This window comes from Schistocerca piceifrons, chromosome 1 (assembly GCF_021461385.2).
Source record: "Schistocerca piceifrons isolate TAMUIC-IGC-003096 chromosome 1, iqSchPice1.1, whole genome shotgun sequence".
Classification (NCBI taxonomy): Eukaryota; Metazoa; Arthropoda; class Insecta; order Orthoptera; family Acrididae; genus Schistocerca; species Schistocerca piceifrons.
Window position 1 is genome coordinate 276,958,286 of NC_060138.1, and position 22,653 is coordinate 276,980,938.

Sequence of the window (22,653 nt, forward strand, 5' to 3'; positions counted from 1 at the left end):
TAGCTCTGGAGTCTCCATTATCTCATAGGACTGGATACCAGATTACCTATATTGGGTGCCAGAGCAACGTTAACTCTCCAACTTCCTGTTACCAAAACGCTATAAGCTGTTGTTGCGAAAATTCAGTACGCTTTAGATTAGCAGAGCTCGTTTGTACTTTTCAGTTTCAGAAGACACAGGACCTGGTATTTCAGTTTCTTTCGATCCAGACTGTTTTTCATGCAAACTAATATTAATTTCGAAATCTAGATCGTGCTAGATGGATTTTAGAAAATCAAAAACACCAAAAATTAATTAGTGTAGAGTACTGAAATTTCAGGAATACATTTGTCTAGGTAACATGTTTGAGTGATCAACATTGCAAGGCCGGCCTAGGTGGCCGAGCGGTTCTAGGCGCTTCAGTCCGGAACCACGCGACTGCTACGGTCGCAGGTTCGAATCCTGCCTCGGGCAGGGCTGTGTGTGATGTCCTTAGGTTAGTTAGGTTTAAGTAGTTCTAAATTCTAGGGTACTGATGACCTCAGATGTTAAGTCCCATAGTGCTAAGAGCCATTTGAACATTACAAGATCACAAGTTAATGTAAGCGTGAGATAAGCCATTGAAAACGGGTTATTAAAACCGGTGTAGCCGCCAGAATGTTGAATGCAAGCATGGAAACGTGTATTTATTGTGTTGTACAATGGCCGGATGTCAGTTTGTGGGCTGCAGTTTCATTCCTGTTGCAATTGGTCCGTCAATACAGGGACGTTTAATGCTGTTTGTGGATGACGTTGGAGTTGTCATCCGATGATGTCCCATATGCGCTCGGTTTGGAGACACATCTGGTAATCGAGCAGACGAGGGCAACGTGTCGACACTCTGTAAAGCATTCTGAGTTGCAGCAGCAGTATGTAGACAGCGTTATCCTGTTGGAAAAACCACGTGGAATGCTGTTCATGAATGGCAGCACAACAGGGCGTATAAATTGCTGCAGAGTGCGTGGAATAACCACGAGCGTGCTCTTGCTGTTGTACGAAATCGCACCCCAGACCATAACTCAGGTGTACGAGGAGGGACCCAAAAGAAACCGGATTGTTGTCATAAAAATTTATTGATGAACCTTTTTACAAAATTACTTCAGTCACCTTCAAGATACTCTCCATTACATGCAATGCACTTGTCAAGTCTCTTTTCCCACTGTTGGAAGCATGTTTGGAACTCTTCAAGTTTGATATTGTCTGGTGTCCTTTGCGTAGTTGTTTTTACCGCCTCCACATCGTCATAACGCTCCCCTTTTATCGTTTTTTTTCATTCGTGGAAATAGGAAAAAGTCGCACGGGGTTAGGTCCGGCGAATACGGAGCGTGGGGAACGACAGACCACCTATGAGATGTCAAATAGTGGGTCACTCGTAAGGCCGTGTGTGCTGGAGCGTTGTCGTGATGCGGAAACCAGTCACCTGATCGCCAAAATTCCGGGCGTTTCCTCCTCACATCCTCTCGCAGACGCCTTAAAATGGTTCAAATGGCTCTGAGCACTATGGGACTCAACTGCTGAGGTCATTAGTCCCCTAGAACTTAGAACTAGTTAAACCTAACTAATCTAAGGACATCACAAACATCCATGCCCGAGGCAGGATTCGAACCTGCGACCGTAGCGGTCTTGTGGTTCCAGACTGCAGCGCCTTTAACCGCACGGCCACTTCAGCCGGCAGACGCCTTAAAACATCCAAGTAAAAGTGCTGGTCAACAGTCTGGCCAGGGGGTACGAATTCCCGATGCACAATTCCACGAACATAAAAAAAGACAATGATCATCGTCTTCACATTAGACCTCACTTGCCTTGCTTTTATTGGTCTGGGAGAGTTGGGAGTCCTCCACTGGCTTGACGCTTGCTTGGTTTCTGGGTCATACCCGTAACACCAACTCTCTCCCCCTGTAATAACTTTGTTCAAGAAGTTTGGATCGCGTGCAATCGCTGTTTTCGAGTCCTGACACACATTCATGCGGATGGTTTCTTGCTCCTGTGTGAGAAGGCGCGGAACAAAATTAGCAGCAACGCGTCTCATGTGCAAATCCTCATTCAAAATCCGCTGGCAGGAGCTCCAGCTGATTCCTGTCTCTGCTGAAATTTGGTCGATCGTTTAGCGACGATCCTCGTTGATCTTTTGGCAGACCTTTTCAATGTTCTCCTCATTTCGCGATGTTGAAGGGCGTCCAGAACGAGCTTGGTCTTCAACACAGATCTCACCACGTTTAAAGCACCCAAACCACTCGAAAACCTGTGTGCGGCTCCTGGAAAGCTTCCTGAAGCATTTGGTGTGTCTCCGCTGCAGTTTTTTAAGAAGGAATTTCACACACACTCTTTGTTCTTTTAAGGTTGCCATAACGACTTCGCAGAGGTAACAGTTCACTGTGTCATTGTGAAGCCAACTATTGCTCAAAATGCTGCTGCAGATGCAGCACGATGCGACCCAGCCACACGCCGAACACGAGTGTCTTCCCTCTCCGTAGTGCCACGTGACCGTCCGGAACCTGGTCTTCTTGCGACCGTAAATTCTCGTGACCACCACTGCCAGCTGTCATTTAAAGTGGCTACTGTCCTGCCAAGTCTTTCTGCAGTATTCCAGGAGGAAAAGCCAGCTTCTCCTAACCCTGTTACATGACGTCGTACAAAATCAGTAAGGTGCAGACAATGGCGTGTTCGTCGGCTTAAGGGCATTCTTCACTAGCATCGATTCACCACGTCCAGTCTCAAAGGTAACTAACACTCACGATCGTCACAGCGTTTATTTAAAGCAAACTTGATTTGCATTCATCGTTGTGGGGCTACTAGCGCCACTCTTATGCGACTGGCGCGAGATTTTAATAGACATCATCTTTCAGATGTGGAAATACTCGTAGACCTACCAACTTTCGTTTAGATTGCACATCTCCTTCTTGGTGCTGCGATTTTTTTTCCATCAATGTATGTAAGATTCTATAAAATATTGTACAATACGTTCACAGCTGTATAGCCTCAATGTTTCACTATCAGCGTAATAACATAGACACTCTGAAATAATATTTTCAAGCAATTAATATGCCTTCGATTTCTTTCAATTCAAAATCACAAATTTTTTATTATAAAAACTTAAAATTTTCCTGTTCATAGGAAAGATACAGTTTTATAATCCGTTATAATAAGGGGCTGTCGCAAGGCAGTAATTCATAGTTGGCTGCATCTAATCAGTCAGAAGCCGGAAGACTCATCCCCCCCTCCCCACTTCTCCCCCCTCCCTGCCCCTAACAAAAGATATATTAACAATAATTTACGTGCATGACATAAAACAGCCATCTGCAAAAAAAATTATAGTTTAGTATTTGAGTCAGTAACTCCCAGAACGGAAATTTTGGTCAGTAACGCTTCTACAAACTTCTGAATGTTTCACTAGAAGTATATGTTTGGTACTGAAATGGAAAGTGGAAGATATACACTATGTGATCAATAGTATCGGGACGCCTGGTTGAAAGTGACTTAAAAGTTCGTGGTGCCCTCCATTGTCAATGCTGGGATTCAGTATGGTGTTGGCCCACTGTTATCCTTGATGACAGCTTCCGCTCTCGCAAGCATACGTTCAATCAGGTGCTGGAAGATTTCTTGGGGATTTTATTGTCGTGTAACCAGTCTGCCACAGGCCGTGCATTATGAACAGGTGCTCGATCGTGTTGAAAAATGCAATCGCCATCCCCGATTTGTTCAACAGTGCGAGCAAGAAGATGCTAAAAACATCAATGTAGGCTTGTACTATGATAGTACCACGCAAGACAACAAAGGGTGCAAGCCGCCTTCATGAAAAACACGTCCACACCATAACACTACCGTCCTCGAATTTTATTGTTGGCACTACACACCCTGGCAGATGACGTTCACCGGGCATTCGCCCTACCCACAACCTGCCATCGGATCGCCACATTGTGTACCGTTTTTCCACGGTTTACGCTCCTTACACCAAGCGAGGCGTTGTTTGGAATTTACCGGCGTGATGTGTGGTTTATGAGCAGCTGCTCGATCATGAAATCAAAGTTCTCTCACCTCCCGCCTAGCTTCATAGTAGCTGCAGTGAATCCTGATGCAGTCTGGAATTTCTGTGTGATGGTCTGGGTAGATGTCTGCCTATTGGACTTTACGACCCTCTTCAAATGCAGCGGTCTCTGTCAGTCAACAGACGAGATCGACCTATACGCTTTTGTGCTATACGGTTCCCTTCACGTTTCCAATTCACTGTCTCATCGGAAGCAGTGGACCTAGAGATATTTAGGAGTGTGGAAATCTCGCGTACAGACGTAGGACACAAGTGACACCCTATCACCTGACCACGTTCGAAGTCCGTGAGTTCCTCGGAGCACCCCATTCTACTCTCTCAGTGTGACTAATGACTACTGAAGTCGCTGATATGGAGCACCTGGCAGCAGATGGCAACACAATGCACCTAATATGAAATCCGGATACTTTTGAGCACATATTTTATATCTACATGTCCAGTCCGTTGGCGATTCTATTATTCTGGACAACATTTTGGAGACTGAACTAGTCATTTACGTCAAATGTTACAATTGATGATCACATAAGATATAGATCTGAAATCATCGCTCGTAGCAATATAGAACAAACTATCGTAAAAGAGCATGGACCCGCAGCCACGCAGGACAGCCGGAAATACAGCTTCTATCACTCATGAAGGGAAATCCTGAAAATTTAACGATTCACAACTGAGAATTAAAGTGTAACAATTTATTACAGAGTGACTGTCCTGCAGATTGAACGTTGCTCAAGCAGTTCGATGTTCCGTCAGAGAGAGTGGCAGCAAATATTGGCCACGGAGTGTCTTTATGCCTAACTAGTCCTTAGCTGAACTTCTGGATACTGAAACTATCGCTAAAGATAATAAGGCATAATAAGATATAATGAATAATTTTCGATTAAGAGAAAGATGAAAATTTAACAACTCGACCACACTTGGATTTTATTTGTTTCCAAATTTTCAATAGTAGTTTTTTCGGTAAATGATCCGTCGACACCATACGGCCAAGACAATATTTCCAACTGCTTTTTCTCTTTGTGTGCTACTCTCATTCGGATGTCTGCTGTGTACACGTGACTCAAGCCGGTTGGAGTGACGCTGACTTGCGTGTGGTAGCATTGTGCACGCCTTAGCTTTTACCACACACTGCAACTTTTGGATTTTTCCTTAATTTATGGAAGTAGATGTACATCATATATTGCTTCGACTTGGTTTTATCTGACTTAAACGTCCCGAAAGTTAACGATACTTGATCCATTGGAATAATTGTTTACATCTAACTACGCTACGTTTCGATGGTACTATAATACCAGCAATTAATATTTTGTTATCATCGTTTCTTAACGAAGAAAAAACGAATGGAGGGAGAGTATGTGGAGGAAATTGGTTCCGATGAAGTTACCTGTTCTCCCTGTGCAGTCAGCCTCAATAGCAGCGCCTCCATCGAAACTGGTTGGAATGTTAGTGGTGGGAAAAATCTACAGCAAATAATGTAGTATACACCCAAATTGCAATTCACACACTTTAATTGCTCTTGGATGCCGTATAAGCTACTGTTTGTGGCCATTTCGAGTCTCATCTACTTCAATTATGCGCTGATAAACAAGTAACCACATACCTCACTCAGTTGATGTCCTATAATATTAGTCGAGGGCAGTAACCTAATCATAACGTAATCAGTCACAGTGTGGCAGAAAATCATTAACACAGTCACTGTATAAATCACTCATTACATTGTCTTTTCAAGCAGATAATCGTATCAGAACGAGTAAAATATGCATAGCACTTATAACGTTTGAAAACAACATTATTAATACGTAGTCTCATTGTCACAGTTGCTTATAATCATTACTGAAGTTTCATGCAGTTAATGAGAAAAATTACACGTTCTGTTAATCGTTTAAAACAGTCACTAAATTGTGAATAATCTAACGGACGCAAAACTAAGGTAAAACGATTTACACTTTCCGGTTGTAATCTATACTAAAGCGACTGCGGTACATACTACGGTATTGGCGGAAATAGATATTGCTCTGTTCAAAACTCACCGTAGACTGAACCTAGCATGGCTTCCAACAAGCTCCTTTTATAAAATTACAATAATCAAAACTGAATTTGTATCTTTTTGTTCTTTTGATATTCACAAATTACCAATGAAGATTTACATTTATGGGTGATTGAATAGGGAATGGAAATTCAGCTCTGAATGAACTTTCATATACAGTAATTATTTCTACCCAATTGCACTAGTGAGTTCGCGTAAATTTTTGTAGAAATGTTTTACCTAAGCTATTAATTACTTTGAAATTAAGTTAGTGCATTTGTTACTAATTTATTTTCGTCGCTTCAAAGGTTAATGTTTGGTAGGTACACCAACTGCTGGGATAAAATATACTCTTTACAAACACAAGAGAATTTGGTAAAAATTAAGATTGCAGTATATGACAACATCATCATAATTAAATGTTTGTTAAATAGCATCGTACAAGTACAGCGTTTGCGTACAAGTTACATATAACAATTATAATAGTTATTATACTATTATTATTATAGAGAGATCTGATTTTTAAGTTATTTATTCATTTATTTTCTTTGGAGTGTTTATTTTTTTCAGTATTTCAGTATTTTTCTTTTATTCACAACTGTTTCAGTCACAATATTGTTCCCATTTGGTAATTATGGCATCGACTGCGCTGCTGTATCTATTATACGATACGAAGAGAAACATAAATACAACGAATTTAGTGGCTAGTAAGCAGTGTATTCCAAACAGAGTTCAATTAATAATGTGTTTCAGGTATTAATTTAAAGACTGTATGTAACCACAGTACAGCTCAAGTTTTGTCACTGGTTTAATATTGTTGCAATAATGAAGCTTGCTCTTATAACTTACGTACTTATCAGATACGCTATTGAATATTTACACTGCATTGATAGATACACACAAAGTTTTTACTTCTTGTGAGGGTGCCTAATGGCAAAGAAGAACTTCTAACGATGTAATATTGTTGTTTAACTGCTTGTTACTGCAGGCACCAATTAATTATGAGTCCATTGTTTATCTGTGTCAATTGATCGCCCCAAATATTTATCTGCTGAAAATAACTTATTCGACCTCCCACTAAAGGTGTTTTTCTTTTTTTTTAGGTTACGATCTCATTGAATGGCTAATGGAGCGCCTCAACATAGAAGAATCTGGTGAGTGTTCTCGGACTGGCATATTAATTAAATGTAAAACTTAGTTTAGCCGTAGAACTTACAGTATGCAGACATTTCTGTTTTAGATGGAAGTAACAACGAGATATTAAAGTCTCATTATGTATAAGTAAACAGTACAGTAACATCTTGAACTCTTATTAGAATGTGTACTTGGGTGTGGACAGCAGAGTGGGAGTTACGTTGTGCCCTTCTTCTTCTATTTCTAATAGTTGATGAACGGCATGGGTAGGAAATATACATCAGAATACCTGGAATGATAATTATTAATACCGAGTATGTTAAATATGGAGCAAATGTTGATGACATTTTGCGTCCAAAATTAGAATTCACTGAACCATTCATAAACGAGGGTTCACGTCTGTTCATAATGAAGTGTGTTAAATATACAATAATTCTTAGTAGGTTATTTTCCCTACTCCCATTCCCTGAATCTGTCAACTCACAACCATCAGCTTCCAACCTCATCTAGACTTCATGCACCACTTGTTGACGGGAGATTACCAGCTAAATAACTGCATATCTCTAATCATCATGAATTTGACTGTTACATGTGATTAGAGTTGTAAAACTGCCGTAAGCTTAAATAGACTATCATAAATAAGCGTGGGCGACGGTAGTTTTCCTAGTAGCCTTGGTCAGTTAAGGTCGTATGGGCGTTACCTATCGGACTTTACCTCATATCGACAGCTTCGTTCACGTATGCAATCAGTGTCTTGCTAAATTTCTTTAGAAACCGGAGGCGGTAGACTGTCTAGAAACTCAACGAAGATATATAAAGGGTAGCGTAACCTATGGAAAATTTTTGTTCTACACGGGTTACCCTACTGTCTATTACTTAAAACTAGATGGTATTTATAGCAAAATTGAAATTGTCAGTGTTTAATTCAGGTTTTATTCGAAAATTGTTTGTATGTAACGTGAAACAGAGGGATATTGTAGCAAAAGTTTAAGAAAATACAGATTTATCATATAGTGCTATGAAAAGCAATTTCCTCAAAATAGAAAATAATTTTTAAAAATGAGAAACAATAAATCAAACATCACTTCAATAGCTCGTTGACATTACATAAAACAGGTTTCTTTTATTCATAAACAACATTCGCATTTATCGGTAATAATAGGAAATTCTTGCCTTTGATTATGCTGAAGAACGTTCTGTCGACTACAAAATAATAATGATTATATATATTATTTTATTTTTATGCGTGTAAACTGTATTTGCATCAAAGGTAAGTGCTATGGTTACATTAAAGTGCAGATGATACGTTGTCAACGAATTTTTAATACTTATAAAATGGAATTTATGTTGTGTAAGGATACAAAACTCTCAGTGGACTAACACTGAATGACGTGTGGCTCTAATAGCTTAGAAAAAAGAAAGCGAAGTCGTCGGCTCCCAGGTCCTCTCTTACAGATTCATTTATGTTTCTTTCCCTACCGATGCTAGCAATACTACCTTTAATCGTACCATTTATTACGTCATGCATGTACGCTACCCAAACTATTAAACAGGGGTTTTGTTGAGCTCAGCTCAAGACATTATTTCATAATCGATTATCAATTAGTGAAGCAATTCGATCGCGACACCTAGTGACGGAGTCTTTGACCTTCAACTATATTTGTAGAACATAAATTCTATTTCTCATACATAAGACATGTTTATAACAACAGTACAACATTGATAACTTCATGCTGATTACATAGTTACCATACAATTTCCTGAAGTTGTATTTCGAATGCTGAAACGAGTTAAATTCATCACCCTTCATTTTGCTATCATCATCTAAGGAACGTGATAGCATAACAGGTTTCATGACGTGTCTACTCACTTGGCCAATTCCAAAACTGTATAACATATTAACGAATGAAGCTGTGATGCAGTATTGAAATTAAATTAAATGACGGTTTTCAGAGGTAACGTTCATTTAACTTGTGGTAAAGTGCTGCAGATGTTTTATACGTACAACCGTAGGGCAAACGCATCTATTGAACTAACTTTAAATATAATGTTAAAGTCTCCATAACTTCGGAAATATTACAGACTAATGTCGTAAGTGATGTCGTAAGTGATGGAGAAGATTAGATTGAAGATGGAAATAGGTTGTCTCACTTTCAAGGAACCATGCCCTCAAATTCGTTTAGGATGAGACATTTTTCACATCATTTCACAGCCCTTTAAATACCACAAAAATTAAGTTCGCTAATATGGCATTACGGGATGTAGAAGGAATAACTGAGTTAAATTTGGTTGTAACACCTAAATGGGAGTGCTGTAAAACAACTTCATACCTTCCAGGGTCGTTAGAAACTAAATAAAGACAAACGTCGTATAATTTTGTAGTTATTGTCACTTTTATGGCACTGCATACTCTCATTATTGTAAAAACTTTGTTTAACAAAAATGAATAGGAGTTTCGGTACCATAGCCTGACACATACTCCTATGTTACACTGTGGTCGTGACGGTTACACTGTGGGAGACCTGCGACAACTCGAAGTCTTGATGTCACCGACAAGCGATGACAGTCAACAGCTGTCATTTGTTGTATCAACAACGTATAGGATATAAAAAAGACTCGTTGCGCTGTGTTATCCTTACGAGTTGTCACTTAAGTACACAGAAATCATATTGTGTGTTACTACGTGGTGCTTGTGTGTGTTTAACGCAATACAATATACGTTTATTCAGTTTTGTCTTTATTATGGTTAAGAAGTGTTACGTAATCGAAAGCTGATGGAAACTACACAAAAGAAAAGAAGGTTCATTTGATCAAGTTTCCTAAGGACGGTATAATGAAACAGAAACGGCGCCATTCAATTCCAAGGCAGTATTTCACAGTTACAGGTACAGAAATATCCTCGAAAGGCTCAGAAAAAGGTTGAATCGCGTCAAACCAGACACTGCAGACAAGTGGATGCTGCATCATCACAATGGCCCATGTCACACGGCACTCCTGTTGGTCCACAGCCCCCATACTTACCAGAGCTGAGTCCTTGTTTTGAATATTTTACTAATACATGTTTTAGATAATGGTATATTGGTTGCCGTATCACTTCGTTTGAGTATATTGTTATCGTACTTCACTGTCAATTTTCAAGCTTGTCACAGGTATTTCAAAGCTAGCACATTATGTTGGGAGTATCTGCCATAGACGGAAAAGCTATAACTGTTCCATTTTACAGAACCACAGATTGGTTCAGATGCCGTGCCGTGCATTTTTCCGATCTGTCCAGCTTACCTACGAGGTGTGTGAGAAAAGTAACGAGAGTGACAACACTGCGAGCGATTTGTCGACATTCTATTGTTCTACTGTCCGCCCCAGTAGATGAGTGGTCAGCGTGACGGATTGCCGTCCTCTGGGCCCGGGTTCGATTCCCGGCTGGGTCGGAGATTTTCTCCGCTCAGGGACTGAGTGTTGTGTTGTGTTCATCATCGTTTCATCCCCATCCGGCGTGCAGGTCGCCCAATGTGGCGCCGAATGTAATAAGACCTGCGATATGGCGGCCGGACCTGCCCCGCGAGGGGCCTCCCGTCCAATGACGCCAAACGCTCATTTCCATTGTTCTACTTGTGTAGACCGGTGAGTTCGTCTCTTCCAGATGCTCAGACCGAGTTTCAGCTCTGTACAGACATCACGTGGTTTTTGAGACCGCCATCAGTGAAGTTGTGCTTTTGTCGTGCAATGCGTAAATGGAACAGAGGAATTAAGAGCAACGTTATAGCATCGAGTTTTGTGTTAAACTTGGGGAATCAGTGAATGTGAACTTTTAAATGTTGAAACAGGCCTTTTGGGAACATTCGTTACCAATTTCAATGTTTATCGCTGGCACATATCATTTTTGGAAGGCCAAGAACACATTGAAGTTGAATCTCGCTTGAGGAGACATTCAATTTCGACGAAAAAATCGAACGTATTCGTGCTCCTGTGAGATTCCTCCTCTAGGACAGCCTGTCAACCGAGTGTTTTACAGAAATATCGTTGACAGCCTCAGGAAAGGATTGAATCCTGTGAGACCTGGCACTGCAGACAAGTCTATGCTGCAACATTGCAGCGGCCAATGTCACACGGCGCTCCTGTTGGTCCACAGCTCCCCTAATTACCCGATCTGAGTCCTTGTGACTTCTTTCTTCTCCTGAAATTGAAAAATGTTTTAAAACGATATATTTTTGGGGCTTTGTAGAACATTCAAAAAAATGTGACCGACCTGTTAAAGACCACGCCAACTGAACCCATCACTTCTGCTGCCAAGGCTAAAAACAACGACTTCGCTGGTGTACCGCTACCGACGGAAACTATTTCACAGGGGACAATATCGTCGTTTGAAAAAATAAAAAAGATAAAAATCAGTCTCATTACTTTTCTAACACACATGCATCTACAGCTGCAGGACCATTCTGAAAGAGAACAGAAGATAAAAGGAGCACGCTGTAGGCAGCAGCACTGCAAGAGAGCACCAAGATTAGTGTAGCCAGCCATTATGAATATTTAAAAAAATCATGTAACAACCTACAGAAAGTGAAAGATAAAATGAATTTAATGTATTTACACAGGAATAGGGTGATAACAGTGAAATAAGATTGTATTATTTTTATGTATATAGATCTGTCTGCGGAGGTCAATTACTTAGTGTGTGTTGTGAGCGGTAATCAGTTGAAAGTGTAGATCTATTCAAAAGGAGTTTCATTAAACAAAGTTATAACCTTTGAATTTGTTCCTGACGTTGTTATAGTACAGACAATTGAGTGAATACAACCGACTGTGATGTGCACGCCTCAGTGTTTTTTGTATAAAGATGTTGTTTGGAAAGTGTGGGTGTTTTATCAAACAACTGCTCTACATTTTAAATTACTCCAGGTGTTCCTAACAGTTCATATCCACGAAAATAAAAAAAAAATTTCGAAGACAGGAGTAGCTTCGTTAACAGATGTCGTGTATGCTGTGCACCAAATTAACCACAGCTATGCTTTTTTAATTGTTTTTGTCCAATTTCATGCAAACAACTACTTGTGTTTTCCCTGTTATCTAACCTCATTGAAGTATTAACTTATAACTCACTAGTTTTACAAGCCACACAATTTTTCTGGCGTTTTCTGCTTGCCTTTGACGTCACGGTACGGTTGTTTGGCCTTGGCCGTAGATACTGCTGTTGCGCCACGTTTGTATATGGTACTATTATCTTAATATACAGAATAAACCCTTTTTGGGTTAAAAGTAATATAAAGCTGTCCTAGCGATCTGGATGCTTATTTCTATTATGAAGTACACATATAGACATCGATTTTTAAATTTCACATCCCTTAAAATGCTGGGGAGAAGCATGTCTGTACATAGATTTCGGAGAAATCACACAAGGCATTTCAGCGAGAGTTGCTGTTGAGGTAGGTCGATGAGACGACAGCACTTCTATTTTTTTTTTTAATACTTTCCAAAAGTAACGGGAGGACGACGGTTCAATCCCGTCTCCAACCATCCTGATTTAGGTTTTCCGTGATTTCCCTAAATCGTTTCAGGCAAATGCCGGGATGGTTCCTTTGAAAGGGCACGGCCGATTTCCTTCCCAATCCTTCCCTAACCCGAGCTTGCGCTCCGTCTCTAATGACCTCGTTGTCGACGGGACGTTAAACACTAACTACCTACCTACCTACCTACCCAAAAGTAAGTTGGCAGCAGCGCAAAAATATGGCCAATCATTGTCTGTCGCTATAGTGAACTCTGTGAATTGTGTTTAAATAATAAACATCCTGGTATGGATACGTATTAGAATTTACTTATCACAAGTGAACTCTGCGACCAGACTCCTGGAACAGACCACAGCCAGTTTCATTAATTCGTCATGCTACTGATGAAATCCGAAAGTTGGATTTGTGGTGTCAGCTGAATGCGGGTTCAGAATTTTTTTTTTATCGACCTCGAGTTTAGGAAACTCTTCATACTCTTTTCTGAACGAAGCAGTCATTTGCACCTCATAACTTTTACGTTATCTCATAATGAGACATTTAACTAAATCAGTAGCAAGTATTTACTGTGCCAACAGTCCTGTTAAAATTCATACTCGTAGTTTTACATTTACTTTATAGGCATTAACAAGACTCATTTTAATTGCTGCTCAGGTATTTCTTCGTAATTAATTCTGGTGAAGCAGCACGGGAAACTTTCTGAGTCTTAAGGCACAGGTAATTCTGTTGGTTGATTGGTTGACTGATTTGGGGGAGCGGACCAAACAGCGAAGTCATCGATGCCATCGGATTACGGAACAATGGGGAAGGAAGTCGGCCGTGCCCTTTCAAAGGAACCGCACCAGCATTTGTCTGAAGCGATTTAGGGAAATCACGGGAAACCTACATCAGGATGGCCGGACGCGGGTTTGAACCGTCGTCCTCCAGAATGAGAGTCTTAGTGTCCTAACCAATGCGCCACCTCGCTCAGGTAATTCTGTTTCTAAAGCAATTCGGGTGAACCCCTGAAGTATCCTTTTTAATACAAGTCGGATGAATGCTCTCAGTCTCTGCCAAAAGTAATTGTCCGCTCAACCCACGACAGCCTCCATTTCCATGTTAGACTAAATGCTTTCCACAATTGCCGCCATGATGTACAAAATTACTTAATGTTAATAGAATACTAAGCTGCAGAAATACAATTAAATCGCAGTTAGCTTCTTCAATCATAAAAAAGGGTTTATTCAGTGGGAGCACCTAATCTTCGAAAGAAACTAAAACAAGCAATACAGGCGCATATAGAAGGTTAGAAAATATTAGAAAATCGGTGAAACGATAATTTTTATGCTCCAACAGAATGGATTCTTCCAAGCCGGGAAACATAACATGAGCGTAATGTAAGGTATAAACAGTTTATTTCGAATGGAAAAATTTCTACACTTATCTCAGTATTAAAATTTTCATTTATTTGACTTCTATAGATTCTTACCATTGGAGATTGAGTGTATAACATTAAATCCACCTCAAATTTTGTAGCCCGAACTCTTACATTATTAATACAAGATGTTACATTAAAAGATTACCTATGAATGACTACAGTACTAACAAGCACCATCACGGTGGCCACCATGTTACACAAGTTTTTCTCTGCCAGCTTCTCCAGTGTGCTGAGTTACCACAGGCAACAGAACGAATATTAACGAAATAGAAATATGTTTTCCACAGAGTAAGTATATACTAAAATAAACGCTTCTGAATTTGGGAAGAAACTGTGACGTTGCTGAGAAACAGCCTCTTTCTCTCTTAGAAGGGTTTTAAGTTTAATGTTTCAGAATTATGCACACGTACCTGAAAAATAGCTCAGGATGTGTTCTTTGCTATGAACCATGTCTCTGGATGTTGTTCCCTATATGCATGCTACATGTCTTTTTAGAGAAGCTACAGCTAACGTGATTTGGATGTAAAACTGAGATTTTTCCTATAAAAGGTCACGATCTGTTTCCTTCCTCATCCATCCCATGTCTTTAATTGTCATTTCAATACCAATTTATGTGACGCTGTTTTGCTTAAAAATTCTAAGTACGGCGCACGAGCACACTGGGCTCGCACTCGGGAGGACGACGGTTCAATCCCGCGTCCGGCCATCCTGATTTAGGTTTTCCGTGATTTCCCTAAATCGCTCCAGGAAAATGCTGGGATGGTTCCTTTGAAAGGGCACGGCCGACTTCCTTCCTTAATCCGATGAGACCGATGACCTCGCTGTTTGGTCTCTTCCCCCAAACAATCCAATCCAACGGCGCACGAAATCCGGCCCCGAGTACTACACGCTCATTGTCGCCGGTCAGCTGTCATCCGTTGTTTCGAAGCTGTTGCTACAACGTATTGTATTATCGGTACCACACCCGTTGCGTCTTGGTTAAGATTTGTACGAGATATTTCCTCTTCAAAAAGGAATCGCAATAGTGGAGGCGTAAGTGTCTATCAGTTATTTAAGGAAACGAGGGGCATTTTTGCAAATAAGTTTCCTAGCGTGTCAATACCAGCAAAAAGAGATATGTAGGATTTGATGACAAAGTGGAGTACGACAGGGTCAGTCGCAAACGCAAGAAAGAATCGAGCCCCGTCCGCTAGTACACCATTCGAGCACGAATGATCCAGAGTCCAAAGAAGTCGATACGTAAATTGTCGCAAGTGAACGTTTTACATAGGTCATGTCAACATACTGTATAGGGACGAAGCCCTCAAGATAATATGTGTGTCAAACGATTGATAGTGGAATGTTGGATCCACCGCCGTATTTCATCAGTGATGAAGCCTTCCCCCATCTGACAGGACATGTGAAAACTAATTACAGTCCCTATTCGATTAATGATGAACCTCTTCACGGTGGAAGAATCAGAGAGTGGCGTGTCGTGTCAGCAAGTCTGACTGTGGCTCTCTTATTTTTTGAAACAATAGTAACACTGATGTGTATACACGAATCTTTGACGAATTTTACACACAGTTGACCCCGCATGATCATATGTATGCTTTTTGTAACTGTATGGGACCACCTGTCACACTTCACGTGAGTGACGAGTTCACGAAATATTCACAGAAGAAGGTTGTCATCAAAGGATCGTGGCCGCAGCATTAGCCAGAGCTAACCACCTGTGACTAGTGAGACAGTCCAAAGAGGAAAGTATGCACAAATAACCCAATAACGTTAGAGGAGTTGAAGGAAAGCATTCGTAATGAAATTTTGGGAACGGATGCGGTAGAGTTGCGCAAAGTGTACTTTAACATGTTAGGGCGCACGCAAAAGCGCACTGAAACACAAGGATGTCATATTCAGCACCTGATATAATGTAATGGAAAAACAAGATCAATTCAGTAAATGTAGACCTTTGCATCATTTTACACTCCTGGAAATTGAAATAAGAACACCGTGAATTCATTGTCCCAGGAAGGGGAAACTTTATTGACACATTCCTGGGGTCAGATACATCACATGATCACACTGACAGAACCACAGGCACATAGACACAGGCAACACAGCATGCACAATGTCGGCACTAGTACAGTGTATATCCACCTTTCGCAGCAATGCAGGCTGCTATTCTCCCATGGAGACGATCGTAGAGATGCTGGATGTAGTCCTGTGGAACGGCTTGCCATGCCATTTCCACCTGGAGCCTCAGTTGGACCAGCGTTCGTGCTGGACGTGCAGACCGCGTGAGACGACGCTTCATCCAGTCCCAAACATGCTCAATGGGGGACAGATCCGGAGATCTTGCTGGCCAGGGTAGTTGACTTATTCCTTCTAGAGCACGTTGGGTGGCACGGGATACATGCGGACGTGCATTGTCCTGTTGGAACAGCAAGTTCCCTTGCCGGTCTAGGAATGGTAGAACGATGGGTTCGATGACGGTTTGGATGTACCGTGCACTATTCAGTGTCCCCTCGACGATCACCAGTGGTGTACGGCCAGTGTAGGAGATCGCTCCCCACACCATGATGCCGGGTGTTGGCCCTGTGTGCCTCGGTCGTATGCAGTCCTGATTGTGGCGCTCACCTGCACGGCGCCAAACACGCATACGACCATCATTGGCACCAAGGCAGAAGCGACTCTCATCGCTGAAGACGACACGTCTCCATTCGTCCCTCCATTCACGCCTGTCGCGACACCACTGGAGGCGGGCTGCACGATGTTGGGGCGTGAGCGGAAGACGGCCTAACGGTGTGCGGGACCGTAGCCCAGCTTCATGGAGACGGTTGCGAATGGTCCCCGCCGATACCCCAGGAGGAACAGTGTCCCTAATTTGCTGGGAAGTGGCGGTGCGGTCCCCTACGGCACTGCGTAGGATCCTACGGTCTTGGCGTGCATCCGTGCGTCGCTGCGGTCCGGTCCCAGGTCGACGGGCACGTGCACCTTCCGCCGACCACTGGCGACAACATCGATGTACTGTGGAGACCTCACGCCCCACGTGTTGAGCAATTCGGCGGTACGTCCACCCGACCTCCCGCATGCCCACTATACGCCCTCGCTCAAAGTCCGTCAACTGCACATACGGTTCACGTCCACGCTGTCGCGGCATGCTACCAGTGTTAAAGACTGCGATGGAGCTCCGTATGCCACGGCAAACTGGCTGACACTGACGGCGGCGGTGCACAAATGTTGCGCAGCTAGCGCCATTCGACGGCCAACACCGCGGTTCCTGGTGTGTCCGCTGTGCCGTGCGTGTGATCATTGCTTGTACAGCCCTCTCGCAGTGTCCGGAGCAAGTATGGTGGGTCTGACACACCGGTGTCAATGTGTTCTTTTTTCCATTTCCAGGAGTGTATTTGTTATTTCTTCGTTGTCTATTTATTACATGTTTACCTATTTGTTGTATCTGTTCGTGGAGGGCAATAATTTGTACGTACTCGTAATAAGCGAGTAGTCCGTACTGGGGGCTGTTATTTCGTGCGCCATCCTGTACTTTGTTGTCCCATCATAAACGCGTGCTTTCTTCGACTCTTACATTACCCTTCATCTCTTTCATAGTTCTTTAGTTTTGGTTTTTGTGAAAGAAACTTCTAAGAGCTGCAGGATTGTGCAAACTGTGTGCTGTCTACATCGATTTAAAGCGGGCTGGTAACCAGCTGCAAATGACAGCTAACATCTATACCTACTCGGTGACTATACTGATTCGCATCTGAATTGCAATTATTTTCAGCATGCTTCAGTAGATAAATTAGCTCACATAGTAGATCGACTAAGACTGCATCAGGCTTCTACTAAGCGATGAATAAATGAACAAGTAAGTAAATAGGGGAGAGTGTTGTACTGTGGTAAACTTTTCATATTTTCGCCTCTAGCCCTGTAATAGAAGTTTAATACACACTGACGGAAAAAATCGCAACATCCAAATATAATTTGTGTATAGTAATTTTAGGAATGCCTTTGCCCAGGTAACATATTTGAGTGATTAACATTGCAAGATCATAGTTTAATATAAGCGCGAGATAAATGCTCGTACATTAATAACCAGTGTAGCCACCAGAATATTGAGACTAAACATGCAAACATACATGCATTGTGTTGTCCAGGTGCCGCATGTCGATTTGTGAGGTGGAGTTCCATTCCTGTAGCACTTGGTCGGTCCATTCAGGGACGGTTAATACTGTTTGTGGATGATGCTGGAGTTGGCCGATGATAAACCGTATGTGCTCGATGGAGACAGACCTGGTGATCGCGGAGGCCAAAGCGACATGTCGGCTTACAACAGCGGTATGTGAGCAAGCGGTATCCTGTTGGAAAACACCATCTGGAAAGCTATTCTTGAATGGCAGCACAACAGGTCGAATCACCAGACTGACGTACAAATTTCCAGTCACGATGCGTAGGATAACCACGAAAGTGCTCCTCCTCATACTAGTCGCACCCCAGACCATAACTCCAGGTTTATGTTTCAGTGTGTCCAAAACACAGGTTAGTTGTAGGTCCTGAACTGGCCTCCTCTTAACCAAACCACAGCCATAATTGGCACCGAGGAGAAATCACCATTCATCAGAAACCGCAACAGACCTCCACTGTGCCCGCCCTCCAATGAGTTCTCGCTTGACACCACTGAAGTCGCAAATGGCGGTGGTTTGGGGTCAGTGGAATGCTCACTGCAGGGCGTCTGGCTCGGAGCTGCCCTTCAAGTAACCGATTTGCAACAGTTCGTTGTGTCACTGTGGTGCCAGCTGCCTTCAAATTTCTGCTTCAGATGCACTACGTTGCAGCCAAACACATTTATAGTTTTCCCTCTCGGTGGGCCATGTGACCGTTCGGAACTCGGTGTTCTTGTGACCACCGCTGCCAGCAGTCGTCTATAGTCATTTCTGCCAAGTATTTCTACAACATCGCAGAAGGAACATGCATCTTATTGTAGCCCTAAGATACGACCATGTTCAGGCTCAGTAAGGTGTTTATAATGGCGTCTTTTTCGCCTGTAAGGCATTCTTGACCAACTCACCACTTCCAATCTCAAACGTAACTAACACTCACTTGTGTTATAACGTGAATTTTAAGCAAACCTGATATGCATCCTTCTACTGGCACTGCTATCGCTACTCTTACATTAAAGGCGTGAAATTTGAATCGGCTTCCTCTTTCAGATGTAGAAGCACGCATATCAGCTTTCGTTCATATCCCGCTACCCCTTCTTCGCATTGCGATTATTTTTTTCCTTCAGTGTATTTCCTTGTTCCGTTTTTGAAAGTTGGCATTCGCCTTTTATGTGCTGCGGCCTTTCTCTAAAATTACAAAAATTATGCCGAGAAGTTAAAGTTTTTCTAAATGTGAAAATATATTCCAGGATACAAGATGGGCGGGTACGTAGGAACCAATATTCTACTGAAATTTAAAAGCGTTGCAATCGATGAAATCTTGTAAACACTTATTTAATGCTCTGTATGTTACATAGACACCAATAATCAGTAACTGACATAAAATGAAGCAAAACTGTTATCAGAAACGAGTTGCAAGTTACACATATTTTCAAATAGAAGCTATTCCAAACTAACGTAAATTTTCGTTTTCAAGACAGATAAAATTGCTAAGACATTAAAGAAACTCATTTCATCTGCAATTATGGCCGGCCGCTGTGGCGAGCGGTTCTAGGCGCTTCAGTACAGAACTGCGCTGCTTCTACGGTTGCAGGTTCGAATCCTGCCTCAGGCATAAACGTGTGTGATGTCCTTATGTTAGTTAGGTTTAAGTAGTTCTAAGTCTAGGGGACTGATGACCTCAGATGTTAAGTCCCATAGTGCTTAGAGCCATTTGAGCCATTTATGTACCTGGTCATGTGCTTCAATTCTTCTGTCTATTTTTGCTCTAACAGTCACTCTTACTCCTTCCCTTGCACTAGTGCTCATAATTAACAAGAAAGCGTCACAGAGATGCTCTCGAAAGTCAAGTGCAGACGCCATGACAGAGGCGTTGTATATCGCAATGTGATTCACTGTTAAAATTCCGAGAGCGTGCGTTCCTACGGGAGCCAACTAATATATTTCTTCCTCCGTCGTGTATCTCACGATAAGACCACGGAGGTAAAATCAGACAGATTTGACTTCACAAGGCGGCTTGCTAGCAATTGTTCCTCCCGCACACCATTCACTACTGTAACAAGTAAGAGGAGAGTGATTGTAATACACGAAGTGCCCTCCGCCATACGCCATATTTTGGCATGCGGAGTACAGATGTAGATGTTTAACTCCGCCCATCTTTTTCTTAAATTTTTGTACCGCCTATGGTGGGGTTGCTGATAATGGTCACGCTTTGGAAATTATTTTTATTTTAGTTCTATAGGCCGGAAGGAAATGCTGCCAGGTGTAAATATTACCGAAACATCAATTTAACAAGTAATGGTTGCAAAATAATAGGAATATTATTCTCAGAATAACGGAAAGACAGATAAAAGCTGAGAAATTTAGAAATATACGAGACAATACGCCCATTGCCTACGACTTGTCTCACACGTTACGTCAAAGAAAAGCAAAACTACAAGGTTATCATACGTTTTAAGAAATTTCACAGATTTTCTGTAGCTAAATTATTTGACGAATTGTCGGACAGCTTTGCATACGTACATCAAAACTTTTTTTTACGTATTAAAAGTGCTCCTATGTTCCCCATACTAATTTCCCCTTGCATGCGTTTCCTGAAATTTTTAACTGTGCACACTATGAGTATCGCCCAATAGAGTTGGCAGTTGGTGGATCTTGAGCTTCGTTCTCAAGTGGGGCTGCACTGTTGCGGCAGTCTAATGTGAAAACGTTTCAAGCACAACATACGCTTTCTCGGCGCCTGTCGCCATCTTGCCTAACTGCTCACAGATGCGTTCTCGTAGCGGAAATCTGAACTGCGGCTGCAGCACTACAAAACTTTTTGAGTTTCTCTATGAGTGTTGAGTTTTGTTTCAATATGACAGCTAATGCAGGTATGGTGAATTTTTTGAAATCGCTTCAATCATTTATAATAAGTTACCAAAAGCATTAGTAGATGCAAAGAGAGCTTTTGGCAATGTTAACTTGAGTTCACTCTAAACTTCTCAAAGAAGCAGAGATAAAATAAAGGGAACGAAATGTTATGTACAACTTGTAGAGAAACCGGACTGCAGCTACAAGAATAAAAGTACAGGGTGATCAAAAAGTCAGTATAAATTTCAAGACTTAATAAACCACGGAATAATTTAGATAGAGAGGTGAAAATTGACACACATGCTTGGAATGAAATGAGGTTTTATTAGAACAAAAAAAAGTTCACAAAATGTCCGACAGATGGAGCTGAACAGCAAAACTGCTACCGTGACGGGTGAGAGGTACGCCGATATGTTACAGAATCGCTTCATCCCTAGCCTGACTGATAAACACCTGCTGGACATGCTTTACAGTGCTGTTCACAACATTATTCCTCGACTACAGCTATTGTTGACGAATGATGGTGGACGTATTGAGCATTTCCTGTAAAGCACATGATCTTTGCTTTGTCTTACTTTGTTATGGTAATTATTGCTATTCTGATCAGATGAAGTGTCATCTGTCGGACATTTTTTGAACGTTTGTATTTTTTTGGTTCTAATAAAACCCCATGTCATCCCAAGGATGTGTGTCAATTTGTACCTCTCTATCTACATTATTCCGTGATTTATTCAGTTTTCAAATTTATACTGCTTTTTGATCACCCGGTACGTGAGAGGGACGCAGTAGTTCAGCATGGAGTGTTCACAATCTTTTATATTGACAAATCACCAAAGGAAACCAAGGCTAGATTTCGGAAAATAATTAATGTTGATACTGAAGAAACAAAATGTTTAAGAGTTAACGATGATATTGTAGGTCTGTGAGAGACAACAAAGTACTTGAAAGATCAGTTGAATGGAAAGGATAACGTTTTGAAAAGAGATAAGACAAATATAAATGAAAGGGAAAACACGATAATGGAATATGCTCCGTCGTGGTACCGTTTATGAATTATTTCTGTAACTGTTATGATTATAGGAAAATGAGAATCTACTTCTCAGTAAAGAGCACCTCAGCATAATTTAAGGAGAAGCCTTGTTTTATTCCGTGCTATAGTCCTTGCCACAGCATCGTTACCACCAAATGAGTACACAATCTGTTATTTGTGAAAATCGCTAGCACACAAATCCAATCATTTCTGTAAATATATTGAGAACAACAGTAATCGTAAGTAACTAGTAATAAAGTATTTCATAGGACAGTCTTGATCGCATAATAAACACTTTAATTCATAAGTGGTGACCGGTTTCGACCATACTCCTCTGACGCGTGGAGAAGATGGCACGGAGCAGGAACTGCGGATACCACCCATTGATGAAATTACAATGAAATCCAGACCGTTAGCTGCTTGCAGGCGTTGATAAATATCAGCGGGGACAGTTGAAAATGTGTGCCCCCACTGGGACTGTAACCCAGAATCTCCTGCT

General features: G+C 41.6%; 1 protein-coding gene across 1 annotated transcript in view; it reads left to right on the forward strand.

Annotated features, from left to right (window-relative positions):
• LOC124795361 (regulator of G-protein signaling 11) overlaps positions 1-22,653 on the forward strand; it is a gene marked incomplete at its 3' end in the record, with an annotated part of 224,942 nt that overhangs the window by 43,031 nt on the left and 159,258 nt on the right. Inside the window, exon 2 of the mRNA XM_047259363.1 lies at positions 7,190-7,240. Within this exon, the coding sequence (XP_047115319.1) occupies positions 7,190-7,240 (51 nt within the window). The remainder of the gene's footprint in view (positions 1-7,189; positions 7,241-22,653) is intronic.